At 41.9% G+C, this 16,569-nt stretch overlaps 1 protein-coding gene across 1 annotated transcript in view; it reads left to right on the top strand.

The window, feature by feature from the left end:
* cdc42se2 (CDC42 small effector 2) overlaps positions 1-9,056 on the top strand; it is a 216,559-nt gene extending 207,503 nt beyond the window's left edge. The window contains exons 5-6 of the mRNA XM_041186688.1: positions 4,084-4,204; positions 7,100-9,056. Coding sequence (XP_041042622.1) covers positions 4,084-4,185 — 102 coding nt within the window. The 3' untranslated portion in view covers positions 4,186-4,204; positions 7,100-9,056. The remainder of the gene's footprint in view (positions 1-4,083; positions 4,205-7,099) is intronic.
* Positions 9,057-16,569: the final 7,513 nt, after the last annotated feature.

Genomic DNA, 16,569 nt, shown 5'->3' with positions numbered 1-16,569 from the left:
TACTAATGATTTAGATGAGGGAAATAAATGTAATATCTCCAAATTTGCAGATGACACAAAGCTGGGTGGGAGGGTGAGCTATGAGGAGGATGCAGAGATGCTTCAGTGTGATTTGGACTGAGTGAGGGGGCAAATGCATGGCAGATGCAGTATAATGTGGATAAATGTGAGGTTATCCATTTTGGTAGCAAAAACAGGAAGCCAGATTGTTATCTGAATGGCTATAAATTGAGAGAGGGGAATGTGCAATGAGACCTGGGTGTCCTTGTACACCAGTCGCTGAAGGTAAGCACGCAGGTGCAGCAGGCGGTAAAGAAGGCAAATGGTATGTTGGCCTTCACAGCGAGAGGATTCGAGTACAGGAACAGGGATATCTTGCTGCAATTATATAAGGCCTTGGTGAGACCACACCTGGAAGATTGTGTGCAATTTTGGTCTCTTTACCTGAGGAAGGATGTCCTTGCTCTAAAGCGAGTGCAGCGAAGGTTTACCAGACTGATTCCTGGGATGGCAGGACAGACATATGAGGAGAGATTGAGTCGATAAGGATTATGATTGCTGGAGTTCAGAAGAATGAAGGGGGATCTCATAGAAACCTATAAAATTCTAACAGGACTAGACAGGGTAGATGCAGGAAGGATGTTCCCGACAGTGGGGGAGTCCAGAGCCAGGGGTCACAGTCTGAGGATACGGGGTGGACCATTTAGGACTGAGATGAGGAAAAATTTCTTCACCCAGAGAGTGGTGAGCCTGTGGAATTCACTACCACAAAGTAGTTGAGGCCAAACATTGTATGTTTTCAAGAAGGAGTTAGATATAGGTATTGGGGCAAAAGGGATCAAAGGATATGGGGAGAAAGCAGGAGCAGGCTGTTGACTTGGATGATCAGCCTACTCCTGCTCCTAGTTTCTATGTTTCAATGCAATCCTGCAATAATCCTGATACCTGACTTCAGCATTTTGGACCATCTGAACTACAATTCAAGAGTGGGAAAGGCTCCTTTCTTTTTTTGGGCCCACAACGACTGCTCTTCTAATACAAGACTAACGTGTGAACTATGAACTATTATTTTGGTTTACAGCTTGTAAAGTATTCTAGTTTCTTTAACTACCTTTCTTGTCTGTGTGGGAGTGAGTGACATAGCGTTTAGACTTTCGGGTTGAATGTGTAAATAATCTTTATTAAAACCCACAAACGTCTGCTGCTGTTTCTTTCAATTGATGACACACTGCAGAGGCTAAGAACCACACTGATCATCTTCTCCAAAAAAAACACGCTGATTATGGACAAAAGGGAAAGGGTACAAGAATTTCAATTTATATCTCCTCCCCTGCCAGCAACAATCTCACATTAGGTTTGGCCAGCATTTGTTCCAGTTGCTCCAATCCTCTGGCGATGCCACTTTTGAGCTATCCCCAAGGAGATGCAGTAACCTTTTACCATAAAAAATGTTTCAGCTAAAATAGTCATGTGCTGTTTATGGCATCAACACTAGGTGAACAATCATCATGAAGAAGTACATTAGTACATCAGCTGTCAAGTTTAAAACAAGTCTGCAAAAAATTAACATTAGGATAACTACAATGTCAGGATTCTGTTTAGAGTTAATTTTCTTTGGTATCTCCTAAAATTCAGTCACAGTTCTAGCATTCAAGTTTTGGATTTGCTCTGTAGTAAGTATTGTAGCTGAAGCATTTTAAATATTATCAAAGTACAAATTAAAGTCACTAAAAAAACTCCTGCTTCCCTTTTCTGACAGAACTTATTGATTGACTTGTCAGACCACCAGTAGGGCATAACTGAGATATTTTGAAAATACAGGCAAAGCGTTTTGCATATTTTGAAGTGCATTGTAATATTCCTGCGTGGCCCCTAACTAGTTATTAACTTTCAAGGGTTGAATAATGAAAAACCAGCAAGTTGATTGTTCATTTTGATCAGGAAAATAGTCTCATATTAATCATGCTTGAAAAAGTGAGCCAAAACGTTGACCTTAAGAGTCAAGTATGAACACCCACAGAGCTATAGAATCTCATTCCCTGTGCACTCAAGAAATATTGCTTTGTTTTTCCTGGCTCAGGGATATGGTACACAGTGCCCTCTGCTCTTTACCAGACACACATGTAAAGAGGTGACGTTGGTTGGTTTTATTACTTCAGGGCTGTGGGAAAAATAACTTGTGAAAATGCTGTCTGTCCACCATTGGATTTGTAACTCCATTCCCTCTTCCCTTTCTGGAAAAAACTTACAGTAAGTTGGCGTTAAATAGTTTTTCTGGATTCAATTTTAATCCAGAAAAGCTGAGTGTTGTCTCAACAAGGATTTCACGTTTGTATTTAACATTTCCTAAGCTTACAAAAACAGCCAGTAAATTTGAAGCAGGAGGCACAGCCAAACTAACTTCTGAACTGTAATTTAGTTTTGCTGATGGTACATAATTCAAAATTGTGGCCCTTAGGAAGGCTGCAGCTTTTTAGTAAAATATTTATTTACTGTGGCTGTGATGCAATTTGAAAGCTCAGAAAATAAAGTGCAGCATTTTATCAACATTCTTTGGCATACTAAGGCTATGCAACTATCCAAAGTGGAGATACGGTGCATTGTGCCAGAGTGCAGTGATAGGATATGGATTTCTCCATCATACCTGAAGCAGTCAGGAAAAACAGAGTAGAAGTCTCATGGAAAATTGACCAAGGCTTGCTTCTGCACACCTCCTCCTAACATCTCATTCCAGAATGCCAAAGCTGAGACCTGGGAACACCTGTCCTGCCTGAACTTTTGTTTAGGGAATAGTGCTTGGCACAGTTGAGTCCATTAAGTGGGAAAAATGATCTTTATAAAACGTTGGTTCTCACTAATAGCAAAAGTATTGATAATCCTCTGAGTGCAAAATGGAGACTTAAAAAGGCTCCAAGATTTTTCACAAAAGGGAGATTTCTCACTACTGTTTTTTTAAATGCAAGAAGGGATACAGAATGGTTCTGATCCGATGGTAATCACTGTAACACTCATAGTTAATGCGCAGATAGATTGAGTTGGAATGAAATATTAGTCCTCTTCTGGACTATGATGGTTACTGTGAAGTCTTGGGTAGCAAGAGAAAAGTTTTAAGATTTGGGATTTTTTCCTCTTTTGCAGAGAAATTAATAATCCTTTAGTACAGATTTTAACAGCTGCCAATTATAATGGCCAGGCCCAATTCTGTTTTGTGAAACACAGCTTGGTTAGCAGGAATAATAGAAAAATAGGAAATCACATCACACTTGTAATAAAGCTTCTTTTGCACTTCTCAAGTAGCTAGAGTACTGTTCAGCAGATATAACCAATGGGAAGTTTGATAATTCAGCTGTGGAATGCAAATATTTACATGTAATGGCTCCATAGAGAAAGAAAATCCTGATTTAACTACAAAATGTATTCTTCCCTAAAGGTACCCCTCTAAATGATAGTCTCTTGATCAGAAATGAAAACTTACACCTTGTGGCCTTATTTATAACAAAATCATAAATTTATAAAACCCCCTTGGTTAATTAATTACCTAATTAGATGTATGCAGGTTATCTCCTGTGGTATATGTTCAGAGATAAACAATAACAGCTTTTAAAGTAAACAGATTATCCCACAAGGTGCATTCCATTTATTCTTTCACTTGTGAGGAAGTCAAAAAGCCCTTCGATCTTTAAAGGGTAAATTAAGCACCAAATAATGTGCAGCAATCTTATGAAAGGCAGACATTATCCCTTCAGCACACTGCAGAATACATCAGCTTCAAGGCACTCAATTTATCTTCTGCCTGAAAACGACCAATTGTAAGTTCTAGGACTTCAGCAGAGGTTAATGAAATCTCTAGCCTTTGTGCCATTGATTTCAGCCGTAACCATGAGATGGGAACAAAAGCAGTCAGTCATTGTCAGCATCACCCTTGCAATCTCACAATGGAACACTTGCTAAGTAAGAAGTATGTGAAAGTTTCAGTGAGCCTGTTAATGGCCATCTTCTTACAGCATTCAGGGGCAGATGTGGTGGTCAAGTGCTGTCAAAACTAGCCAATTTGCATCTGACCTCTTCTGTTTCTATCTGTAGGTGAGCTCAATTCAGAACCAAATGCAGTCCAAGGGCGGTTATGCAGGTCCTCCCATACCAGTTAATGTTCAGATGCAGCTCGTGGACACAAAGGCTGGATAACGTTTAAATAAAACCTGTGGTAAGTACAAAGGCTTTGTCTCCCAGAATGAACATAAGGTGCCTCAACTAAACAGGATGTCACAGCTGGTGAGGAGAGAAGATCTCCCCATCATAAACAATTTGAGTTTGATCATTCAGCAGGACAACTGAGATAAATATGTCACATTGAAGCTTCAATGCACAGCCTAAGACATTTTAACAAGGGATTGCTTGGGACTGAACTCTGGTGCAGTAGCTCACATGGGGGCAGACCCAGAAAAAATCTCTTTATAAAGAGCGCCATTTGCCATCATCATTGAAAATTAATTTGAGATACTACACAAGATCTTAAGCTACTGACTTTATGTATATCAATTTGTAATTATTATTACATTTATGTAGCTTTGTACCGAAGCTGGATATGGAGCATTTTATTCTGAACACATGTATCCTTTTAAATTTTTTTTATAGAATTGTTTTTATTATTTTCCTTTTCTATCCAATTTTCTGCTAAAAGCACAGACCCATTAGATGCATACTGGGACAAAAACCATTCACCCTCTCATATGAGACTTGAGTGGACATTCTTCAAATGGGAACCGAGTTAGTGGGCTGGATTTTACGTAAAGACGGTAGCCCTACCCACTGAAAAGTCTGGGGTGAGCCCGCCTCCATTGGGCCAGGAAGCCACAGCCAGATTTTATGGTCATCAGGCAGTTAATTTCTGAGGTCATGGTTCTGCCCCCATGAAGAAAGAAGTGCCACCTCCAAAGCTAGTCATCTGACTGGATGGCTGGCAGCTGCCCAAACCCAACAGTGTCACTAGCAGCAGTGGCCACTGCTGGGACTGCAGTCAGTCCCCAACGAGGAACCTTGGAGAAGGCCAGTATTGTAGATAAGTAGGGTGACCCCAATGAGGATGAGGGAGCAGCGATTGGGAGGCCAGGGGTGGGGACTCAAGCAAGGGCAGCCTTTTCAACTGGGAGCCCCTCCTTAGGGCACAGACTGCTGAATGGGATGGAGCCCCTTCCAGCCTGTAGCCAGCCCACCAGGGTGCACCTGGCAGTTTTGCCATGTCCAGTGGGCATCCTCAGCCTGTGGTATTTTACCAGCAATTGTGGGAGGAGGGGAGGCCCTTAAGAGGCATGGTGCCACCTGCCATCCTACCTGATTTTTATGTGTTGTTCTAAACACCCCAACCTGCTGTCACCTCCCAGGAGGGGCTTAAATTTTCCACCAGTGATACAGGACAGACAGGACAGGACAAGGGAAGTATCACAATAAAGTCAAATTCTATATTTGATCAATGCCAATCTTTGTGAACGTCCCAGTAGAAATCACTAGATGGTGACCAGAAGGAGGAAATCTGGCTGATTTATTTTCCTCACTAGCTGAGGAATGCTGAGACCAATTATAATGTTCCTACTGTTTTTCAAGGATGAGATAAACTAATTTAGCACATATTAGGAATTTAATTTGTAACTTTGCACATAGATATGTCTGAGGATCACATTGGGCAGTTCATACCAACTAAGTCATTGATTACAGATTTTTCTCTTCCCTTTTCCACTGGCTTCTCTGAAGTTGGACAGTAGTGTAGGTCTTGGGCAGTGGAACTCCTTATCTAGCCCTGCCCAACTCACTCCTATCTATTGCTATCCATAGCAGAGTAGTATTAATGTTGAGCATAAAATAGCCCGTGAGCCTGCCAATCTTCTTCGGAAGAGGATGCTTGTTGGTAACAATATGAAGACAAAGAGGGGAAGGGAAAACTTTTTAAGAAAACTAATGATGTGAATGTATTGAGAGAGATGCGTAGTGAACTGGTCACCATGCGTCATAATGAACTTGGTGTTGCTGAAAAAATTTAGTCTTTGGTTCTTCTGACAAATTTAAAATCTAACCTGTACCTTTTTTGGAGGTTGCTAGTTTTGGAGTCAACATTCATACATAATCATGCTTTTTTAGAGCATTGAAGAATTGTAGCTCTGACTGACCTTTTTCTACCCCTCTCTCGAACTCTTCACTGCCTTTGCCTTGTCAGACAGTCTTAGGTGAGCTCCAGTTTTCGCCAGTTAAACATTGAGGAGACTGAAGTCATCACTTTTGGTTCTGTACTCTCATCACCAGTTCCATCCCCCTCCTTAGCCACTATCTCATGTTGAACACACTTCCCTCAAATTTAGTGCCTTATTCAACCCCAAACTGAGTTCCCAATTCCATATCCTCTCCATTATAAAGATGGGTTACTTCTATCTTTATTACAGCTCCCACCTCTACCCCACTTCATTCCAAGTGCTGCTAAAAATCTCATCCATGCCTTCAGGCTTGACTGTTTTGATCGCCAACTCTCCAAACTTCAGTTTATCTTGAATTCTGCTGTCCATGTCTTAATCTGCAACAAGTGAAATCACCCATCACATTTCACCTTGTGGATGTACCTTGGTTCCTCGTTCCCGAATGTCTCCAACTTAAAATTCTCACCTTCATGTTTAAACCCCTTCATGTTCTTAACCAGCCCTTTCTCTGTAACCCCCTTTAGTCAAACAACCCTCTGCCCACCCCAACCAGCTGCATTCCTGCAATTCTAGCATTTTGTGTATCCTAACCTCCAGACCTTCACTCCATCATTGTTGGCGATGCATTCAGGCATTAACTTCTCTCACACTGAAATTTCCCATAAAAATTCACCACCTCCCTGAATTCCCTTTAAGACTCTCCTCAGGACCCACCTCTTGAACCAAAGTTTTGGTTACTCCTTCTTCTTCGACTCGGGCTCTACTTCATTTGATCACACCTTGTGAACTGCCTTGGGACATGTTTCTACATTAACGACACTATATAAGTGCAATTTGTTATTACCCTAACATCATAACGATGCACCTAGTCTGCCTAAAGAGTCAAACTCTAATCAGGTATGATTTATTTTCCACAGATTCTTCTGAGTTCATGTGTTTCCTCCTCTCATCCTCCTCTTAACTTTGGTGACTGCTTCTCTGAGTTCTTCATGATGAGAAAGGCCTAACAACAACCCATCACTCGTTTCTGTGGCTGCTCTTCGGTTGGAGTCTCGTGTTCTGCTCTGAAGATGTCATTATTGAGGTGGTCCTGCCCTGCCCCTCAGTGACTTGCATGGATTTGGCCTTTGCCGAAGTTATGGACATAGCTTCTCATATTTTTTTAAAAGAATACAAATGGAATTTTAGCATAGTCTTCTCTTCAAGGTCTACAAGTGCCAGAGCAAAGCATTATCATATATTTTTGAATTTCTCCATGTTCTCTAATCATGCAGCATTTTTTTCCCTTTTGTTTTTTTTTTTGTAGCTTTCTTATTTGTTTGCAATTTTAGCTTATTCTTAAGGATGCCTGAAGGTCTGGAACCTGAAAGCACAATTACATTATTGCGCTCCTTCTAAGAAAGTCAGCATGGTAGATGACTGCATGTAATGTAGCTCAGTCCAGTGGCTCACTGATGCCAAAGCATTTGTTGCAGCGGAATGATGATACTATTGCTGACAAGTTTCTAGCCAGCATGCCAGTTTTGCCGAATGCCCTGCCTCTTTCCTTCCTGATTCACATTCATCTTAGCCTAGCTGCCTGCATACTTTTATATTTGTTCAGTTTATCCAATTCCTGTTTAAAAAATAAGCAAAGACATTAACTGGCATTTTTGTATGATGGCCTGTGGTAAATGTGCAATTCAGCATACTCCTGTATTTTATATGAACAGATTTTAAAAAATGCATTTGACCATGAACAGGTAACCAGACCAGTTATACCAGTGATACAGTGATGTGGTAGTGTTCTGTATATCACCCTTTAGTTGTACTGCAACAGCTGTTTTAAAAAAAAATGCCTGGATTTTGAATTTTCAAACCTGCCAGCACACCAGAGTGCAGTCCACATCAATTTCTGTACAGTTTTGTAGACTTTTCTCTGCAGCTCTTTTGGTGATTATCAAACTTTTTTTTAAAAAAAACTATACCTTTTTCTGGGGGTGGGGGGAGGGTACAATATGGAATTGTGCAAGTTGCCATAGATAATATTGAGAGCTGTCTGAACAAACTCCAGAGAAAATTCTGTTCAACAGGGTGGCTTTCGTTCTCCAGCATAAGAAAGCAAATATCTTGCTCAGGTTTATAAAGGCATATTTTTTCTCCCATTCCACTCATATGATGTACTAATATTGCACTGTTTCATAATAATGTTAATTGTGCATGGTTTAGTGATTTTAAAAGCAGAGCTGCATCAAAATTTTGTTTTTAGTAGGCAAAACATTGGCTTGACTCAAGAACGTACTCTGTGAAATGTGACTCAAGTAATATTTTAAGTAGTTTTAGAGCTAGTGTTTTAGTGCCAAATCATCAGAACCCAGAATAATTTGCTAAGTACTGAATTGCAGGAATCTCTGATACATATGTGTAAAGAATAGGGAAACTTTATTACATGGAGCAGTGCAGTACAAATTGTGGCAGAATGTCTGACACCAAGATATAAAGTATTTTTGAAATATGAGTAGTATTATAATTACTTGAATGAATTAGCTGGATACTGTGGCTTGCCTGCCTTTGGGATATGTTGTTATGACTGAGCTGAATGCATCCCAGTACTGGTCCTCTAAACTATCTGTGGTAAATGTTATGTAAAGGGGTGTGCAAATTGTCATCACTTAGTGCTGCCATAGCAAGCCATTAATTGAAATATAATTTATCATTCATATGCAGGCAAATAATTTTGTCAGCTACGTAACTGAAAAGTTGATTTAGCATATTTTTATAATGCATACAATTTTGTACAGGTTCTTCATTCCTGAGTAAAATCGGTTTAGTCCATAATGGCTTATAGTTTCAAAGTGACTTCAGATTAAAATAAAGGTGTCATTTGCTCTTGCAGATCTCTTGTACACTGTCCACTGATTGAACTCATTGGCATGAATGTTACTTTAGAACCCCATTGAATAATGAAACTCACTGGTACTACAGAATGCAATTCAGCAACAGAATTTTCCAGCTCTACTGTAGCAACATGTTCAGGAATTGAACTGAATAGAACTGCGAACCTGTTCAGAAGCAGATCACATGATCATGGATACTATAGAACCAGACATACCCACATGAAAAAAATGAGCAATAGTTATCAGCTGGTCAGCCAAAAATAGGTCTTATGACATATGAAGAAGAGGAGTTCGGCTTAAAGTAGGATGTGGGAGTGTCATAATTTAAGCCAATATTCCTTTGTTTTTATTTAATTCCAGTAGACCCCAGAAAAACATATAAGATTAATTTGCAGAAATTGTAGATTTAGGAATTACTGAAGAGGTTATGTTGCTGGAGGCAACAGATTTATTCCCATGAGGAACTCTGGGCATCCCCAGAAAGTTTTGATTCTAACACTATTTGTTGCCTTTTGAAGCCTATTAGAGTTCTATCTTTCAAGCCAAAAAAAAACTTCTGGAAGGGTTATAATATTTTAAGTATGAAAATGTCAGCACAACCTTACAGGGACCAGTAAATCAGACTACAAATGTATGCTGTTAAACTAAATTTCACAGCTTTGTAAATGGATGGATGATAAGGTGAGTTCCATATGGGTGAGTGATTATTTCCCTGCAATATTCCTCTATCCACAACACAACGATCCAAATGCAAGAAGAGATAAAAGCAAAATATTGCAGATGCCGGAAATGTGAAATAAAAACAAAAATAGCTGGAAAAACTCAGCAGGTCTGACAGCATCTGCGGAGAGGAATACGGTTAATGTTTCGAGTCCATATGACTCTTCATCAGAATGGATGAAGAGTCATACGGACTCAAAACGTTAACTGTCTTCCTCTCCGCAGATGCTGTCAGACCTGCTGAGTTTTTCCAGCTATTTTTGTTTTTGTGCAAGAAGAGATATTTTGATTTTGACTTAAGACATTGGTGTTGCAATCAGTTGGCTAGGCCTGGATCATGGTGATTGATGACATGTTTGGAGATTTAAAGACAGAAGGAGAAAACTTCACTGGTTGATTGGGTAAATAAAAAGATGAAAGTTTCAGGAATTAAGGAATGAAAAATTACTGAAGTATGTCCATCTTAAGCAAACATTGCAAATCCACTTTGGGAGTTAGAACAATGCAAAACTTGCATTTATGTAGCACCTTAGAATATGCCCCAAGGTACTTCATAAAAGTGTAAGAAAATGCAGAGAGGGTATGGGTTTAGGTAATAGGGGAGATACCAAAGGCAGAAAGGGTTTCAATATACTTTTTATCATGTAGATAGCTGAGAATGTGAGGTTTACGAGTGGAGAAAAGCTTAACTTGCATAGATTGAATCATTGATTCACTAAATATGCTTATTACACTGGATAAACCACTGCATTTAAATTGCAGCCTAAATGGGATAAAGCAATGCCTGGATTAATAGTGAGGAACATCACAGGACACCTGCTACTAGTTTTAATTTTCTAATTCCTTCCACAAGGATTCAGCGTGGTGCAGTATGTTTTCATGTAAAGTGGTAGTATTTTTTTTTGTGAGTAACTGGAGTGTGTTGCTGCTCAAGTTGGTAAGTTTTAGAATCATAACATGATATGACGGAGGAGGAGATATTTCAGCCGACAGTATATATGCCTGCTCTTTTGTAGATCCTGTCCAATTTATATCACTCTCCTACTGATTTTGCATAGCTCTGTAAATATTTTCCCTTGCAGTATTTTTTGATCCCAAATTTATTAGATTTTTGTTTGGAGAATATGAAGCAGACTTTCATGTTCTTATGCCTGGGATTATTGAATGGCCTGACCAGAAAGAGTACAGGAAAGTCGGAGAGGGAGGAGCCCACATCCTTATCAGAGGCCATGGCCTCTGGGTGCACCCAGTTTTCCATCCATTAATTTAAGTGGATGGAAAAGTGGTTTGACTCCCTAACAGTTGTGTGCTACCTTTTTCCTATTATTTGGCGTGCCCAAACCAACCAATACGTCTAGGAGCAGGAATAAGAAAATCTCATCCTAAGTTGGTCTTATGTAGTGAAGATGATACGGTAACATTTTAGTAATATTACAAATGCATTCAAAAACATTCATTTCTCAACAATGGTGGTATTAACTATATCCAAACAATCATTGTTTTTCATCCATATCAAATAGAGTTTGAAATGGATTTCAAATCTACTGGTTAAATTTTTGCACATCTGTTCATTGGTTATTTCTGTTTTGTAAATTACTAATAAACTTCTTGTAGTCCAAGCTGCAGTGATAAAGCTTAGTCCCCAAGCACGTCATAAACACACATTCATTCCCAGTGCAAACCTCTGAATCATAAAACCTCCTCCCTAACAAACCTTTAGCGCAGGACTTTTATTTAATGGCCTAAGCTGCATAAAAGGCTTGAAAATATATTTTTGTCTGCTGCTTATGTTTCGATGCTATTTGTATATTCTCTGACCAGTTCTTATTTAAGGGTGTAAACTAACATTCTCCAGATTTTCTTCACAGGCAGATCTCCAGGTCAGTTGAAGGATCCTTTTTCTAACTGGTTGTCATGTGGTAAAGTCTGGAAACTGTACTTCTAAGGGAACAGGGTGAAAATCACAGCTACATTATACTTGTGTCCCACATGCAGAATTCATCCAGAGCAGCTGGAAAGTCCTGGCACCTAAGGATCAAATAAAAGTTACAACCCTGGATAAAGGAAAACTCCTGATAAGGATGGGTTTATGAGGAAAGAAAATACATATGGGGATTTCCAATGTTAAATTATTAATTTTAAATTTAACGGTTTCTTGTAAATTATTTAAGTTTCAATGTCCCTGAAAAACCCACCACACCTTTCGTCACCATAGCAATGGTGACAGAGACACATGGAGCTGAATTTTCATCATGGAGATGGGAAACAGGAGCTAGGTCTGTTTTTAGGTCAGAAACCAGCCTGCAGTGGGAAACTTATTAAAGTTCAGATTTTCAAGGGAATGAACCCTTAATTGATACAGAGATGGGTTTCCTGTCCACTTAGGCCAATGGGACCAGACACAGAGGCAGGCTGGATGAATTTAATTATACTCCTACGGCAGCCATCACTGAGTTTACAGGTCCTGAGGGAGAGATTTGTTGTTTGTGCCAAAGCCTTCCACTTTATCAAAGAGAAGCAAGATGTCACAGGAGAACCAGAGGCCTGGCATCCAGGGAAGGGCCTGATGAGGATCTAATGCTGGAGGCCGCAAGGGTGAGGAGGAGGTCCTCTTCTCAGAGTGTGGCAGGTGGAATCACCTCATGCCACAGAGGCTCTTTATCTCCCTCTGCAGCCTCTTTCTCTGCCTCTCTTACCTCCTGATCCTGCTGCTCCCCCGATGAGATGTCCCCTCCCAGGGCCTTATTGTCTCCAAAGACCTCTCTGGAGGGCCATGTAATAGAGAGTGAAGCAGACCATTGTAATGACCACAACCCTTTCAGAAGGGTATTGGAGGGCACCATCTGACCAACCAAGGCACCATAATTGCATCATCAAAAGCCCAATGACTTGTTCAATAGTTATCCTATTGAGATCATAGCAATGGCTGTATCACCTCTGTTGGGAGCTCTAGCAGAGGGGTCAGGAGCCATCTCTTCAAGTAATGCCCCTTGGCATGGATCCATCTATGCACTTTGGGCATTGGAGTGAAGATCTGAGATAATCCTGACTGGTGGAGGATGAAGGAGTCATGGTTGTTGCCAGGAAAGTAAGCGCGCACATGGAAGAAGTTCTTCTTATGGTGCCAGACCAGTCGGAACAGCCCTACCTGTTGGATCTTCCTGCCAGTCACTGCATCCCTTGATGGTCACATGGGTGCAACCGATGATGCCCTGTACCTGATAGAATCCAGCGATAGAGGCGGAACCCAATGTCCACCATCCTTGCTAGGTTGTATGTGTTGTGATATGAATGTATTGATCAGCTCTGGCAAATAGGGCATCAGTTACCAGTGAGATGCACTGGTGTGCATCTGTTTATGAGATACCTCTAATATCTGCAGCTGAATCTTTGAAGGAACCAGAAGTGAAAAAGTTCAAGGCCACAGTGACTTTAACGGCTACTGGCAATGCATAGCATTGATGTGAGATCTTTGGCAACAAGGACATAGATGTCTGTGACCATCTGCCTGGAAAGTCACAGTCTACTGCAGCAGTTTTCAGTCATCTCCAGGTAGCTCCATCATTGGCAATAGATCCTATGGTGAGGGTTTAGCCTCCTTTGCCTTTCTGCCACTCTTTTCTCTCCTGCATGTCCCTGATGGCCAGGACTCCCCTCTTCCTGCAAAGTACATTGCCCCTCATCGTCACTGGACCCAAAATGTGACAGGTGTGCACCCAATGCCAGGAACAGCCTTCCTTTTAGACAGGTGGCCATCCTATTGTGATTGACAGTCTTGCCCCCTGCTCTTTTGCCCCTGTGATGCCAGTAGGGAATGGGGTGACAACTTACTCCAAAGCCTGGAGCCAAGTGCCCAGTCTACCTGCCACTTGCACAGCACCAAGGGCACCTTCCTACCAGGTGCTGAGTACCCCTCCTTTTCCTCTGCTGACCCACTTATGGGGCCAGCCTTGATTGACTCCCCATTGTATGCCCGCCTTCCCTCAGCTGTTCAGAAACTGACATCTCCTGAAATCCCAGCAGCCCATTAAATATCTCACCCTTCCCCTTCAACAAGCTTCAAACAAGATTTTCAAATAATTTAATGGACTCAATTGGGAGGAGGGGAGGATTCCGTTCCTGCCCTCCCCCTGCTCTGATTTTTTTTGTTAGTGCCAAGATCAGTTGAAATTGATGCACTGCCCAATGCTGCTATTTTCGGGTCCCACACTTCGATTCCACCTTCAAGGGGCCCTGAAGATTTAGCCCATGGTTTGTCCTAGTTACATGCCTGGCACATCAGAACTCATGGGACAAGCTACTTACGTACATAAGTTGCAGTGTTGACATGTAACTGTGGAGCAATTTTTAAAAATGTATTTATGGGAGTGGGCATCGCTGACTAGGCTAGCATTTTAATTGTCCATCCCTGCTTGCCGTTGAGAAGGTGGAGGTGAGCTGCCTTCTTGAACCGCTGCAGTCCATGTGCTGTAGCTACACCCACAGTGTTGTTAGGGAGGGAGTTCCAGGATTTTGACCCAATGACAGTGAAGGAACAGTGATATATTTCCAAGTCAGGATTCTGTGTGGCTTGGAGGGGAACTTCCAGGTGTTGGTGTTTCCATGCATCTGCTGCCCTTGTCCTTCTAGGTGGTAGAGGCTGCAGGTTTAGAAGATGCTGTCGAAGGAGGCTTAATGAGTCACTGCAGTGCATCTTGACACTGAAGATGAGGAATTATTGGCAGTATGATCCCACCAAAATCCCTCAGCATTACACTTGACACTGAGCCTAGTTTTATATGAAGGAATCCGTGAACTCCCAGGCTCATGTGGTTGAACAGATGGCAGTCCTTCATCCAAATTGCAAATGTTTATGTGCAGTTGTTTTGGAATTTCCTTTCACTCAGGTAACAAAGCTTCCTTTTTAACTAGTGCCCCAAATTCAATAGAGGATTTATTCCCATGTTGAATGTGAAAAAAGGCTCTCGCTCCTGCCATACCTCCTGGTAGGTTAGGCCGTCTCAACCAAGTCATGTTGAGTATATCTTATATTGAAGGACCACTATTGGTTGTAACGATGACGAGATCATTCTTTCAGAGCCTCTGAAATGAGTGAGCTCTCTCCAAGGAAATATCACACAACTCTGTCCTATTTTCAACAGATATCACTAGGCTGCAACAAAATAAGCTGCATAGATGTTACAATGTTTTAAATTTATTGGAGGCATCAGTAAGAACAGAGCTTCTTTATGAGATTTCAACATAGCCATCTGTACTGAGAAACATCACTGGTATTTTTATGTTCTAGTTGACGCTGTTCTGACACTTGGAGCAAAGCTGATGTTATGAATCTCCTACGACTGGCATCAGTTACAGTGCTCAGTGTTAAAATTCTCTTCCCATTTATGATCATTTTGGCTCAGAGACTTGGGACTGGATATTCAACTGTGTGTCAGAAACCTGCTCACCAGAGCAGTTCCGAGTCCTCACCCTGCCTCGTGTCAGCGTCACAGATGCCGACATAACTTTCAAACGCAAATGAGCTCATTGGTCCAGTTCAGCACCCAACCAACAGCGCTGGGAGCAGCCTGAAGGCGAAATATAGAACAGGAGGGCCCTTTGAAAAGGCAAGCAGCAGCCAATGCTGGGCCTGCTGCTCCCTTGGAAATGTCTACACAGGAAGCTGGTTGAGATCAGGCCGGCGCTGGAAGGAGCAATGAACGTGGGTTGTCCCAAGATTTGCAGATACCTCCCTAGAGGGCATCACTGAGGCTGTGGCCAAGAGATGAGAGATCTCAATCCTGGCCTCTGGCTGAGAAAATACCCCCAGAAGACTAAAAAGGCATTGTTAGGGTGGTGGAGAAAGTGAGCAGTCACTGTGCGTCCAGGAGGACATGGGTTCAATGCCATAAGCACTCCAATGATCTCCTAAAACCTGGAAGGGTAAGTACCAAGCAGCACCTGGGTGATAGGCCTCTAACACTATACACAGCAACATGCTCACAAGCTCAGCAGACTGCGTGTCCACAGTGTTTCCTAACATTGTCAGAGCAAGTGCCCAGCCACATCACTGAGTGCAAGCCAATTTTTGGGGTGCAAATGAGAAAGGGGCATCACTGAGGAGCGCAACAGCTCAAGTCAATGTCATGCTGTGAGAGTTGAGGGAGTGTAGTCAACTCATGTTTGATTATCTCATCATCCTGCAGCAAAAGAGAGCTCACAACATCTGGGAGCTGGCACAGACAGGAATGGGAGTGCCAGACCTGCACCAACTCATGGCCATGGAGGGGACGGCACAGAGCTTTGCTGCACTGCCATCTTGGCAGGCTATTGGGGATTGGCGAGGCTGGAAGCCGAAAAGAGCAGGGTCATTTGTTAGCTCTACCCTCAGTTGGAGGACATAGAGGACACTCCTACCCAATATGTGCTGTGGATTGTCAACCGTTGTTATCTATGGGTTTTGTTGTGCTAATGCATCTGCTATGTTGTCTGAGTTCTCATCAATACCTTCTACTTGTCTCCTACAGGGCCTGCAACCAGTGACCCACAGAGTGGAACAATGCAGACTTCGCTGGTCTCTTCAGCAAGGGAGAAACTCCACAGAACCTATACCATCATATCCTACCACCACACCATCCATCAACTCAAACACACTCATCTCGGTTGGGCCAATATCTAGCTCAGAACAGAGAGCACAGGCTGAGCAGCACATCATGAGCGAGCAGGAGGAGGAGGGTGAGGTAGAGGCAGCTGTGGACAATCCCCTTCGGAGGACAGACACAGCCATACTCCGCAGGGTGAAGATGCTGGAC

The sequence above is a fragment of the Carcharodon carcharias genome, chromosome 4, assembly GCF_017639515.1.
Source record: "Carcharodon carcharias isolate sCarCar2 chromosome 4, sCarCar2.pri, whole genome shotgun sequence".
In the NCBI taxonomy this organism is placed as follows: domain Eukaryota; kingdom Metazoa; phylum Chordata; class Chondrichthyes; order Lamniformes; family Lamnidae; genus Carcharodon; species Carcharodon carcharias.
This window is presented reverse-complemented; position numbering and strand designations above follow the sequence as displayed.